General features: G+C 42.0%; 1 protein-coding gene across 5 annotated transcripts; it reads left to right on the top strand.

Annotated features, from left to right (window-relative positions):
- Positions 1–900: 900 nt before the first annotated feature.
- LOC126989566 (inhibitor of nuclear factor kappa-B kinase subunit epsilon-like) lies at positions 901–9,657 on the top strand. 5 transcript variants are annotated; one of them, XM_050848132.1, is made up of 8 exons: positions 901–1,093; positions 3,931–3,981; positions 6,137–6,247; positions 6,531–6,671; positions 7,132–7,261; positions 7,743–7,924; positions 8,992–9,073; positions 9,467–9,657. In XM_050848132.1, the coding sequence occupies exons 2-8, from the start codon at positions 3,943–3,945 to the stop codon at positions 9,655–9,657; spliced, it is 876 nt and encodes a 291-aa protein (XP_050704089.1). In that variant the 5' UTR covers positions 901–1,093; positions 3,931–3,942. The 5 variants fall into 5 exon arrangements, with proteins under 5 accessions (XP_050704089.1, XP_050704088.1, XP_050704091.1 ...); XM_050848131.1 differs by having other exon boundaries at positions 901–1,119; XM_050848134.1 differs by lacking the exon at positions 3,931–3,981.
- Positions 9,658–12,568: the final 2,911 nt, after the last annotated feature.

Here is a 12,568-nt window from a genome sequence, read left to right as displayed (position 1 = left end):
TCCCGTTTCCATTATTTTATTTATTTATTGGAGTTACTGGATAATTTTTCATGTCCGATTCTTTTTCTTTTTTAGGTTGCTAATAAATATTGTTATTGTTATTAGACTATGATCGAGTACCCACTACCCATATCACCGAGATATCCACTCACTAAGTGGTGATCTCTCTCTCTCTCTCTCTCTCTCTCTCTCTCTCTCTCTCTCTCTCTCTCTCTCTCTCTCTCTCTCTCTCTCTCTCTCTCTCTCTCTCTCTCTCTCGCCTGCTACACCTCCAATATTTAATCATCTTATATAATTCATCATGCAATTCTTTATAGCCAGAAACTCTCGCCAAGGGATTCAAACTTTTTTCGTTAATGCTTTATTGGATAAATATGATCTCTCTCTCTCTCTCTCTCTCTCTCTCTCTCTCTCTCTCTCTCTCTCTCTCTCTCTCTCTCTCTAAAAGTTAACGAGTCATACGAATTTAACAGTGGCACGTAAAAAGAAAACGAAGTCTTGGGTTAAAAGTTAGTGAGTCCCACGAGTCTTTAGAAAACGCTAATATATATTGTTATTGTTATTAGACTATGATCGAGTACCCACTACCCATATCACCGAGATATCCACTTACTAAGTGGTGATCTCTCTCTCTCTCTCTGAATGAAGTGAATATTTATTTTTTCGATAAAAAAATAGCATGTATAGTTATTATGGATGTACTCGATCATAGTCTAATAACAGTAACAATATTTATTAGCAACCTAAAAAAAAAATCGGACATGAAGAATTATCAATAAATCCAATAAATAAATCCGAGCAACTGGTACCGGTACCGAGCAATCTGGTACCGGTACCGTACCGTTTAGCTGGTACCGTTAGTACCGGTACTGGTACCGGTACCTGCCCACCCCTAGTGATGGTGTTGCTGACATTTTTAGGTGCTGAGGCCACATCCCTGCTCCAATTACCGACCTAGCCCTGCCGTTAACTACCCAAACCTTCCTTAATAGTCCCCTCTGTTGACTGGCTCCGTGGATGACTTAGGAAGAAGTTATCAGCCATAGGAATTCGTCACCATCCTACCTGTGACCTTGAATTTCCAGTTGGACAGGTGCATATTTCTCACCTGTAGTTGCAGTACGTATTTAGGGGCGAAGGAGTCATTTAAGTATGTGTTAAGTACGTTTCTAGTGGTGTATTGCTTTAAATATGTGTTCTGTATATGTCTTGTTCAGTACGTGTATGAGACTTGGTGACTGGTTCCTTGTTGGGTTGAGGGGCAGGTGAAGTTGATTGTGGTTTTGGGTGATTAAATGCCTCTCAGTGGGTGTATTTCTCTGTATTTGTGTGTTCTATATCCATCAGTTCTTGTTCAGTACGTGTATAAGACTTGTTGGCGACTGGTTCCTTGTTGAGTTTGAGGGTAAGGTGAAGTTTATTGTGGTTTTGGGTGATTTATTGTCTCAGTGGGTGTATTTATCTGTATTTGTGTGTTCTATATCCATCAGTTCTTGTTCAGTACGTGTATAAGACTTGTTGGCGACTGGTTCCTTGTTGGGTTGCGGGTAAGATTTAGTTTATTTGAGTTTTAGGTGATTATAAATGCCTCTCAGTGGGTGTGTTTCTCTGTATATGTTTGTTCTATATCCATCTGTTCTTGTTCAGTACCTGTATGAGTTCTGTAGGTTACTGTTGGTTCCTTATTGGTTGAGGATGACCAAGATGATTCAGGGTCTGAGGAACCTCCCATATCAAGATAGGCTGAAACATTTCAACTTACATTCACTAGAAAGACAAAGAGTGCGGGGAGATCTGATAGAAGTATTCAAATGGGTCAAGGGTTACAACAAAGGCGATATAAGTAAAATACTGAGAATTAGCCAGCAGGATATAACACGCAGTAATGGATTTAAATTAGAAAGTATAGATTTAGGAGGGAAATAGGCAGGCATTGGTTTAGTAATAGGGTGGTGGGGGAATGGAATAGACTCAGCAATCACATAGTGAGTACAGGGACGATAGCTTGTTTTAAGAGCAGACTTGACAGGTACATGGACGAGGATGACAGGTGGTAATGGGGGGGAATCTGGAGTTGCCGTGTGTAGGCCATTATGCCTCTTGCAGTCTCCCTATGTTTTTATGTTCTTATAGCCAGCCCCTTATGGTATAAATCAACAAAGAATGACCTCACTTTGTTGTATAGAAAGTCTCATTAGTAAGGAAGCATAAATGAATAGTGACTGGGGTTTTGTTATATGAATTTTTGAGTCAAGACCTATAGTGACTGTTTGGGGTTTTGTTAGGTTAGGTTAGGTTAAGTTTAGGGTATCGTCAAACACATGATAGCCAGCACCTTATGGTATAAATCAACAAAGAACGACCTCACTTTGTTGTATAGAAAGTCTCATTAGTAAGGAAGCATATATAAATAGTGACTGTTTGGGGTTTTGTTATATGAATTTTTGAGTCAAGACCTATAGTGACTGTTTGGGGTTTTGTTAGGTTAGGTTAGGTTAAGTTTAGGGTATCTTCAAACACATGACAGCCAGCACCTTATGGTTTAATTCACATACATATCCCGGCACCCCCACCCTCAGCTGCCCAGATAAGTATCAAAAGGGCAGGTAAATGAATATATATGTAGAGTGTATATATATTTTAAGTTAGCACTATTTTATCAATTATCCCCACAGTACAATTTGTATTAACCATTTTCCTTCTTTTCTAAATATACTTTGTTTTCTCTTTACATATAAAACAACAACCCTGATCTCTGCCAAGCTTCTTAAGTAGTGTAACATCTCTTTAGGTTATTTAAAAAGATTGTACTATATGAATAACTAAGCTTTTATGTTATCGAGGGTAACATGTATAAGGTTATGGGTGCTGTGTGTTGGCATATTCCATTCCGCCCAAGGTGAGAACTCGTCAGGGAGGTACCGAACTTATTTTTATTTTAGTTTATATTTTTTTTTTTTACATCTGTGTCTATAGCGTTGGTAGGCTGCTTGAGGGGCCTGGATGGTGTTTGGCCCCAGCCCGTCATGGTGCAGGCAAGTGTTTATAGTGGCGCCATCTTCTCTTGCCTCTCTACTACTTAGCTCATCCCAATAGTGACAGTAGAAGGGCAAGGCTGGTCTGGTGCCAATAATCCTTTCCTCTTTCTCCTCCTTCCTTTTTCCACTTTTTCTCTATCCTTCTTTTTCCTTCTTCTTTTCTAATTGGTGGACATAATAATAAGATAATCCTTCCCCTTTTCTTTATTCCTCTTTCTCCTCCTCCCTTTTTCTGCCTTTTCTCTTTCTCCATTCTTCTTTTTCCTTCTTCTTTTCTAATTGGTGGGCAGAATAACAAGATAATCCTTCCCCTTTTCTTTATTCCTATTTCTCCTTCTCCCATTTTACCACCTTTTCTCTCTCTCCATTCTTCATTTTCCTCCTGCTCTCTGTCCCTCTTCCCTTTCTAATTGGTGTACAGTTGATCCGAGGGCTCCGTAAAAAGATCTCTTGACTCCATCTCCTTTATGATCTATGTGGTAATTTGTGGCTGGGTGTGGTGTGGTGTGTGGTATGGTGTGTCTGTCATTTGCCTACCACTGTACTACGGAAGACGGGAGGTGGAGGGGATGGAGAGTAGCCAAGTGACAACCTTAACATTTCCTGGAGTTGGCATTGGGGGTTCGGCAAAATTTGACTTCAGGTAGTCATGTAGGAGGGTAGTGGACTGTGCTTCTTCTCTGACGCATTCTCACCTTAGGCTAAACAGAGCATCATTGAGCAGCTTCTTGCATCCTTCCATGTTCGTGCTTCAGGTTGGCTCAGGGAAGGGAAGCAGGGCAATGATCAGGGAGGTCATAGCGGACAAACTAACAATGGTTTCGTAACGCCCAGTACTCATAAGAACGTTTCCTTTGCATGATTGATGTGACTGTCCATCCCCCCTTTCCAGAAGCGGGCAAAAATGACCTCAAAGAAAGGCTCGGAAACAAGTAAACGAGAGGTATACTAACCCCCATTGTAGTGCATGTGCTTGCTGGGCCCGGTGCTGGAGGGCTCCTGGTGTGGCTAGTGGTGTGGGTGTGGCCTGTTGACTCCTCACTTTCGACACTTCCCTCTTTGACAGTCCAGCTCAGTATTGTTTCCTTTTTTCCCATTGTTAGCAGCTGGATATTTTTTAGGGTCGCTTTCACAGTCGTTTTGTTTGTTTTGATCGTTACCAATGGCAGCGATCGACACTAGTTTTCCACGTGAAACTGGCCGATGGGGTAATGGCGGCTGCAGAGGAAGCAAGAGGTGTTGAGAGTGTGTGGTAAGGTGCGGGGCTAGGCTAACCCCGCAGCCGCCACTACCCCATCGGCCAGTTTTAAGTGGAAATTTTATAGCGGCGATCGCCACCGCTGGTAACGATCAAAACAGACAAAACGACTGTGAAAGTGGCCCTTAATGTAGTCTATCATTTTCCTTCTGTCTTATTCTTTATCACTGCCGCGTCTGACATTCTTCCCTCGTCAAAAATTCTCATTGCCTTTTCCTGAATTTTCTTTTTTTTTATTTGCTTCTATAATCATTTTCGTTTCATAGATTATTTTCCTTGTCCTTTTCATTTGAGTACTGACACTTGGCATTCTTTCCCTCGTCAAAGTTCTTTCATCTAGCTCATTGCCTTTTCCTGAATTTCCTTTTTTTGCACCTGAATTTGCTTCTATAATCATTTTCGTTTCATAGATTATTTTCCTTGTCTTTTTCATTTGATCACTGACACTTTTGGCATTCTTTCCCTCGTCAAAATTCTTCCATCTAGCGCATTGCCTTTTCCTGAATTTCCTTTTTTTTTGCTCCAGGATTTGCTTCTTTAATCGTTTTCATTTCATAGATTATTTTCCTTGTCTTTTTCATTTGATCACTGACACTTTTGGCATTTTTTCCCTCGTCAAAATTCTTCCATCTAGTTCATTGCCTTTTCCTGAATTCCCTTTTTTTTTTGCTCCAGGATTTGCTTCTTTAATCGTTTTCATTTCATAGATTATTTTCCTTGTCTTTTTCATTTGATTACTAACACTTTTGGCATTTTTTCCCTCGTCAAAATTCTTCCATCTAGCTCATTGCCTTTTCCTGAATTTCCTTTTTTTTTTGCTCCAGGATTTGCTTCTTTAATTGTTTTCCTTTCGTAGATTATTTTCCTCGTCCTTTTCATTTGAGTACTGACACTTTTGGCATTCTTTCCCTCGTCAAAATTCTTCCATCTAGCTCACTGCCTTTTCCTGAATTTGCTTCTATAATCGTTTTCGTTTCATAGATTATTTTCCTCGTCTTTTTCATTTGATTACTGACACTTTTGGCATTTTTTCCCTCGTCAAAATTCTTCCATCTAGCTCATTGCCTATTCCTCATTTATCTCTTTAGCTTGTAGTATAATCCATAGCATTTATTTACGGTATCTTAATTTTATCACTACGGTTTGGAATTCTACCTGTGACTAATTATTATGAGTACTTCCTTCCCTCCGCTATCAAGTCACAAATTTCCCTTCTAATTTCCTGCTTTTCAGTCATTTTGTTTTAGATTTGTAGTTATTCTTTAGGTTTAAGTAACTAGCATGCATGACGAAACATTAGGATGGTGACCAATTTGCCTCAAGACACAAGAGAACACTAGTCTTCATCACTGTATTGTCTGAGATCATACATAGTGGCTTTTGGAGGTGTTGTATACATGAGAGTAAGCATTGCCGCAGACTCCTCCTACTACCACTACTACTACTACTCAATAAACTGCTGAGCGACGACAGTTCTGGGTCTGTAGGGAGGCACTGCTCGAGGCTTCTTAGTGAGCTTGCCAGAGGTGAATACAGCCATCCCTCAAGTAGTACGGTCTCCAATAGTTCGGTTTTGGTTTTAAGTGGATTTTCTAAGAAGATTTTTAAGGATTTCTAAATATCCTAATAAGCAGGAAATTTGAAAATCCTAAAAGATCTTCTATGAGAATCTGTATAAAACCGAAACCGAACTATTGGAAACTGTACTATTTGAGGGACGACAGTACATGTAGACTTCAATATCATAGGAGAAAGGCGACCCGGACTTGATTTAGTGTACGGCATGCTCTCTACATGACTCAGTGGCTCTCGTGTGGAGGTGACAGTGGTGTGCTTTCAGGTCAATGTGTCGGGGATGTCGTTCCTGCGCGGTTCGGCCAACTATGTGTGGTGCACGACGTCGGTGCTGGGCAAGGGGGCGACGGGGGCTGTGTTCCAGGGCGTCAACAGGGTAGGTGTTCACTCCTTGTCATCATTTTCATCTTGAGCCGTTTGTAGTACAGTGTGAGATTAAGGCCTTTCCCAATGTTCTTCACTTTTCTTTCTGGTTAATTGTGCTAATTCCAAAAAAGGGCAAATTGGGTGTCAAAAGAGTAGGTGCTCCTCTCTCTCCATATCATCACTGTCCTAAGTTAGTGAAAGTTAACATATGATAAAAACAGATTAAGTATTGCTAGTGTGAAGGCCAGGCAGTGTCCATTGTTTATATGTGTGTTGGTGACCTCTCTCGACAGCACACCGGTGAGCCCGTGGCGGTGAAGACGTTCAACCAGCTGTCCCACATGCGGCCACACGAGGTTCAGATGAGGGAGTTTGAGGTGCTGAAGAAAGTCAACCATGAGAGTATCGTCAAACTTCTGGCCATTGAGGAGGAGGTGAGATTTATACCCATACCCTTAACCTGGTAGCAGTGGGGATCATGTTTCTTAATGGTCCCTCTAAGCGAGAAAAATGAGAAAAAAATCATCACTCACACAAACCATTTCATAATTATATCAAAGCATTTGTGATCAGTTTATGTATCATCTATTTTGGGGGGGGGGTTTATATCATGGCACAAATTTGGCCCGTCACTGCTACACGGTAAAGCCACAAATTTGGCCTGTTGCTGCTACATGGTAAAGCCACAAATTTGGCCTGTCGCTGCTACATGGTAAAGCCACAAATTTGGCCCGTCACTGCTACATGGTAAAGCCACAAATTTGGCCCGTCGCTGCTACTGGGTTAAACACCATTAGAGGAATCAGTTTTTCATTCAAAGCACAAACCTATATAATATTTTCCCAACACACTCACCATTCACACCAATTAAGAGTCTGATGATCCACCCCGCAGCAAGAGGGCCGAGGGAAGGTCATTGTGATGGAAATGTGTACGGGCGGGTCGCTCTTCAACATCCTAGACGACCCGGAGAACAGTCACGGGCTGGAGGAGGGAGAGTTCATACTGGTGCTCTCACATCTCGGTAAGTATTGCGATCAGATTCCATTGCCTTTAGCTTGCCATATAAAACTTGAGGCTTATTATTGCGAACAGGTTCCATTGCCTTTAGCTTGCCATATAAAACTTGAGGCTTATCTATTTCAAGAGGAGAGTATCAGGACACCTCTCTACCTGAAATTGACCCCTCTTTGGCCTCTTCTTCTGTTTCCTTTTGTCGGAGCAGCGTTTAGAGAGCCTTTTTGTTTTTGTTTTTGTTTTCTTGCCTTTGAAATGCCTCTCTTCTGTAAAAAAAGAAAGGAAGGCTCAGATTTCACTTCCTGCTGTACAGTTTTATAAGATTTTTAGGCTAACGAGAAAGATGTGAGGCTAACCTTCTGTATTACTGGTACTTAAAGAAATTTCTGTCCTGTGTATTGTTTCTTTAAGTTACCCGTTGCCTTCCTGATGAGTTTCGCTGCTAACCACTAACACACACACACACACACATGCTCGCACACACGCAGCTGCCGGCATGAAGCACCTCCGAGACAACAACTTGGTGCACCGTGATCTCAAGCCGGGCAACATCATGAAGTTCATTGACATTGACGGCTCCACCATCTACAAGCTGACGGACTTTGGCGCGGCGAGAGAGCTCCAGGACGACCAGCAGTTCATGTCTCTCTACGGCACAGAGGAATACTTGGTGAGTGACTATAGATGCAGCTGTTGATATAGTGTTTAAATCTCTCTGTACTTGAAGGAGGGAGTTTACCATGAATACGTAAGCCGGTAAATCAGTCAGTCAATCATGTGTTTCTATGGTATGGAGGAAAACCTGGCCAGTGTCTTTAGATGTAGCTGTTGATATAGTGTTTAACCCGATAGCTGCGGGGATCATGTTTCTTAAAGTCCCCTCTAAGCGAATTTTTGAGAAAAATCATCACTCATGCAAACCATTATATTATATGTATCAATGTATTTGTGATCAGATTATATATCCTCTATTTTGGGGGGTTCATATCAAGGCAAGAATTTGGCCCGTCGCTGCTACACGGTAAAGCCACAAATTTGGCCCATATTTTTTTTTTTTTTTTTTTTTTTTTTTCTTCTTCAAAGGATGCGGCTCAAGGGCAACACAAAGAGTACAAAAAAAAAAAAAAAGGCTGCTACTCGCCGCTCCCACAAAAGTAAAAAGTAAAGAGTAGCCAAAAGAGAGGTCAATTTCGGGTTAAATCTCTTTCTCTGTTTCGGGTTAAATCTCACTGTTTCAGGTTAAATCTCTCTCTGTTTCGGGTTAAATATCTCACTGTTTCAGGTTAAATCTCTCACTGTTTCAGGTTAAATCTCTCTGTTTTGGGTTAAATCTCTCACTGTTTCAGGTTAAATCTCAGTTTTGGGTTAAATCTCTCTTCGGGTTAAATCTCTCACTGTTTCAGGTTAAATCTCTCTCTGTTTCGGGTTAAATCTCTTCGGGTTAAATCTCTCACTGTTTCAGGTTAAATCTCTCTGTTTTGGGTTAAATCTCTCCGGGTTAAATCTCTCTTCGGGTTAAATCTCTCCGTGCTTGAAGGAGGCAGTTATCAGTTTATCGTTGAATAGGTAACCCAATCAATCAATCAATACCTGGTCACTATCTCCCCTTTAGTGTCATGAGCAAGGATGTGTTAGGATGCATTTACGACAACTCCTAATTCTGGGTTTATTTCTTTGAGGCTTCATAGTTAGTCAAGAGTCACCTATACACTGGCTAATACTATGTTGTTTTTTTAGCACCCAGACATGTACGAGCGAGCCGTGCTGAGGAAGCCTGTTGGGAAGACCTTTGGTGCCCGGGTGGACTTGTGGTCGATAGGTAAGGCGTAGAGAAGGAGGATCTAACTTTCACCCATACAACAGTTTTTAATGTAAGTACTTCATCTAAACCACTCTTATTAATCCCCATCATTTATTTAAAACGTCAATTGAATCCCCACACATTCTACGTCTCATCCAACCCATTCTCTTCTTTTCATTTACCATCCGTATTATCCCTTATGTTGAAGAGAAATAGGAATGATAATAGTGGTTGCACAGTGAATCTTTACACTGTGCTATTCCCCACACATTCTTCGTCTCATCCAGCCCAGTCTCTTCTTTTCATTTAATGTCCATATATTGTCATTTTCCCTCATGTTGAATAGAAATAGGAATGATAATAGTGGTTGCACAATGAAGCTTTACACGGTACTGCGTTTTGCCCTCCAAGGTGTGACACTTTACCACGTGGCGACGGGAATGCTTCCCTTCCGTCCCTATGGTGGGCGCCGCAACAAGGAGACCATGTACCATATCACCACGGAGAAGGCGCCGGGGGTCATCTCAGGGGTGCAGACCTCGGAGAACGGGCCCATTGAGTGGTGCACGTCCTTTCCGGAAACCTGTCAGTTGAGCCTGTGAGTAGACCAAGCTATAGTTACTTATCATTATTTCTTTTGTATAAGAGAGGAGGCAGCTCTAGGGTACACAAACTTATGAGGAAATAAAAAAGCCTGCAAGGTGGTGCTCCTGGAAATAGTGTTTAATAGACATCCAAAACAGAGAGGTGTCTTGATACTCCAATCTTGAAGTTGTTTAACCCAGTAGCAGCGGGGATCATGTTTCTTAATGGTCCCTCTAAGCAAGAAAAATTAGTAAAAATCATCACTCACACAAACCATTTCATAATATATATCAAAGCATTTGTGATCAGTTTATGCGTCATCTATTTTGGGAGGTTTATATCATGGCACAAATTTGGCCTTGCTGGTACACGGTAAAGCCACAAATTTGGCCTCGCTGGTACACGGTAAAGCCACAAATTTGGCCTCGCTGGTACAATGTAAAGCCAAAAATTTGGTAAAGCCACAAATTTGGCCTCGCTGGTACACGGTAAAGCCACAAATTTGGCCTCGCTGGTACACGGTAAAGCCACAAATTTGGCCTTGCTGGTACACGGTAAAGCCACAAATTTGGCCTTGCTGGTACACGGTAAAGCCACAAATTTGGCCTCGCTGGTACACGGTAAAGCCACAAATTTGGCCTCGCTTACTCAGTGAATTCTCTATCATGTAAAGTCCGATAACCCTTTTCGTCAGCTTGAAGGAACCAGGACGCCCGTGGAACAAGATTTGGTTACCTCTTTAACCTCTTCCTCTATTCCCTAAACAGAAGCCGTATTATAACGAACTTACTCCGTGAATTCTTTATCATGTAAAGCTCGATAACCATTTTTGTCAGCTTGAAGGAACCAGTACGCCCGTGGAACAAGATTTGGTTACCTCTTCAGCCTCTTCCTCTATTCCCTAAACAGAAGCCTCAATTTAACGAACTTACTCAGTGAATTCTCTATCATGTAAAGCTCGATAACACTTTTTGTCAGCTTGAAGGAACCAGTACGCCCGTGGAACAATTAAGATTTGGTCACCTCTTAAGCCTCTTCCTCTTTTCCCTAAACAAAAGCCAGCTGCATTTTAACGAACTTACTCTTTCCTCCAGTGAATTCTCTATCGTGTAAAGCCCCATAACCTTTTACGTCAACTTAAAGCTATCCCCGGAAACACAGTGACAAGTACAGGCGTTTAGATTAATACTCAAAGTTATTAGCACGTTAATTCCTCTGTCAACCCTTTAATGCATCGCCCTTGAACGTCAAAACCTCTAAGTTCAGTAATGCGTCGGTCATTGAGAGAGAAGTAAGCCCATTAACCTAACCTACAACAACGAGGAATCACAGCCAGTCCCTGCAACCCTAACCTAACCTAACCTAACCCTTTCGCCAGTTCAGTAATGCGTCGGTCATTGAGAGATGTAAGCCCATTAACCTAACCTACAACAACGAGGAATCACAGCCAGTCCCTGCAACCCTAACCTAACCTAACCTAACCCTTTCGCCAGTTCAGTAATGCGTCGGTCATTGAGAGAGATGTAAGCCCATTAACCTAACCTACAACAACGAGGAATCACAGCCAGTCCCTGCAACCCTAACCTAACCTAACCTAACCCTTTCGCCAGTTCAGTAATGCGTCGGTCATTGAGAGAGATGTAAGCCCAGTAACCTAACCTACAACAAAGAGGAATCACAGCCAGTCCCTGCAACCCTAACCTAACCTAACCTAACCCTTTCGCCAGTTCAGTGTGATTTTCTATGTAAATCTATGTAAATCTCTCTCTCTCTCTCTCTCTCTCTCTCTCTCTCTCTCTCTCTCTCTCTCTCTCTCTCTCTCTGTCTTTGTATATTATCTATATCTCTGTCTCTTAACCTAGTGACAGTTTGACGAGGCTTCTGCTCCTTGAATGTGGAAAAACCCTCATGGGAACCCGATTTTTCTCCTTTGTGGTCTTTGGGAATATAATTTATGAGCCGAAAACGTCTGAGAATACGAGATTAGTCCTAACGATGATATCCGTGACGGGAAACGGGAAGCCTGCGAGTGTGTGTGTGTGTGTGTGTGTGTGTGTGTTACGGATGTATGTTCATACAATGTAATGAACAGCGTTGTCACCTAAGAGTTTAAATTTGTCACCCTACTCTATCTATCTATCTATCTATCTATCTATCTATCTATCTATCCACCTATCAACTGTCTATCTATCTAGGCTCAAGGAACAGTGTGACGGAGATGAGCACCGCAGCCACTCGCAGCTACGGCGTGTGTCCCTAATTTTACCTTTACCTCTATCTCCCCTTAGTCGTAGTGGTCGTAGTCATAACGGTAACCCTCTTCCCGCAGAGCCCATTTACCACAACAACGTGGTGGACCCTCCCCGACCCATCGTCCCGCCACGTCAGAGAGCGGACGCCTCCCAGGGCATGAGGACCGAGGTTGAGGACGAGGATAACATATATGAAGAGATTATGGACTTCGTGCCACGCTGGGCCGTTGTGGCGGGAGCTGCAAGAGTGGGGAGGATACAAAACGCAGGGCAAAACGATGGCTACTTGAGGATGAGCGGGTCTTTGTACGACGATGAAGTGAACGATGATGGGTACCTAACCCCGAGGCCGGCTCCATATAAGAACTCAAATGGGCCGTCGCGATATTGACATTTGCTTGCAATCTTTAATTACAACATCAGCAGTACTTATTTAGAACAGCCGGAAAAGAAAGACAAATACATAAATAAGTGAATAAATAAATGAATAAACAAATTTCATACATATTCATTTAAATCCTTTTCCTGAGTCACGTGATGTCCATGTATTTAAAGCTAAGGGAGGAAGATGACTTGAGTCTATTTACTCGACCGGCTTCAGGATCCAACACCATGACAGCTGCTCTCATATAAGATTGATGAATCGATGTGTAATCAATCTCTATTCACCTCCTGT

This window comes from Eriocheir sinensis, unplaced genomic scaffold (genome assembly GCF_024679095.1).
Source record: "Eriocheir sinensis breed Jianghai 21 unplaced genomic scaffold, ASM2467909v1 Scaffold1217, whole genome shotgun sequence".
Taxonomy (NCBI): domain Eukaryota; kingdom Metazoa; phylum Arthropoda; class Malacostraca; order Decapoda; family Varunidae; genus Eriocheir; species Eriocheir sinensis.
Note: the sequence above shows the minus strand (reverse complement) of the source record. Positions and strands in the feature narration are given on the sequence as shown.

What these genes read in the sequence shown, in the direction of transcription:
- LOC126989566 (XM_050848132.1), top strand. Translation starts at nt 3,943, where the DNA reads ATGACCTCAAAGAAAGGCTCGGAAACAAGTAAACGAGAG. An exon ending in TGTTCCAGGGCGTCAACAGG is followed by an intron (nt 6,248 to 6,530) that starts GTAGGTGTTCAC and finishes CTCTCTCGACAG; the next exon opens with CACACCGGTGAGCCCGTGGC. An exon ending in TTCTGGCCATTGAGGAGGAG is followed by an intron (nt 6,672 to 7,131) that starts GTGAGATTTATA and finishes TCCACCCCGCAG; the next exon opens with CAAGAGGGCCGAGGGAAGGT.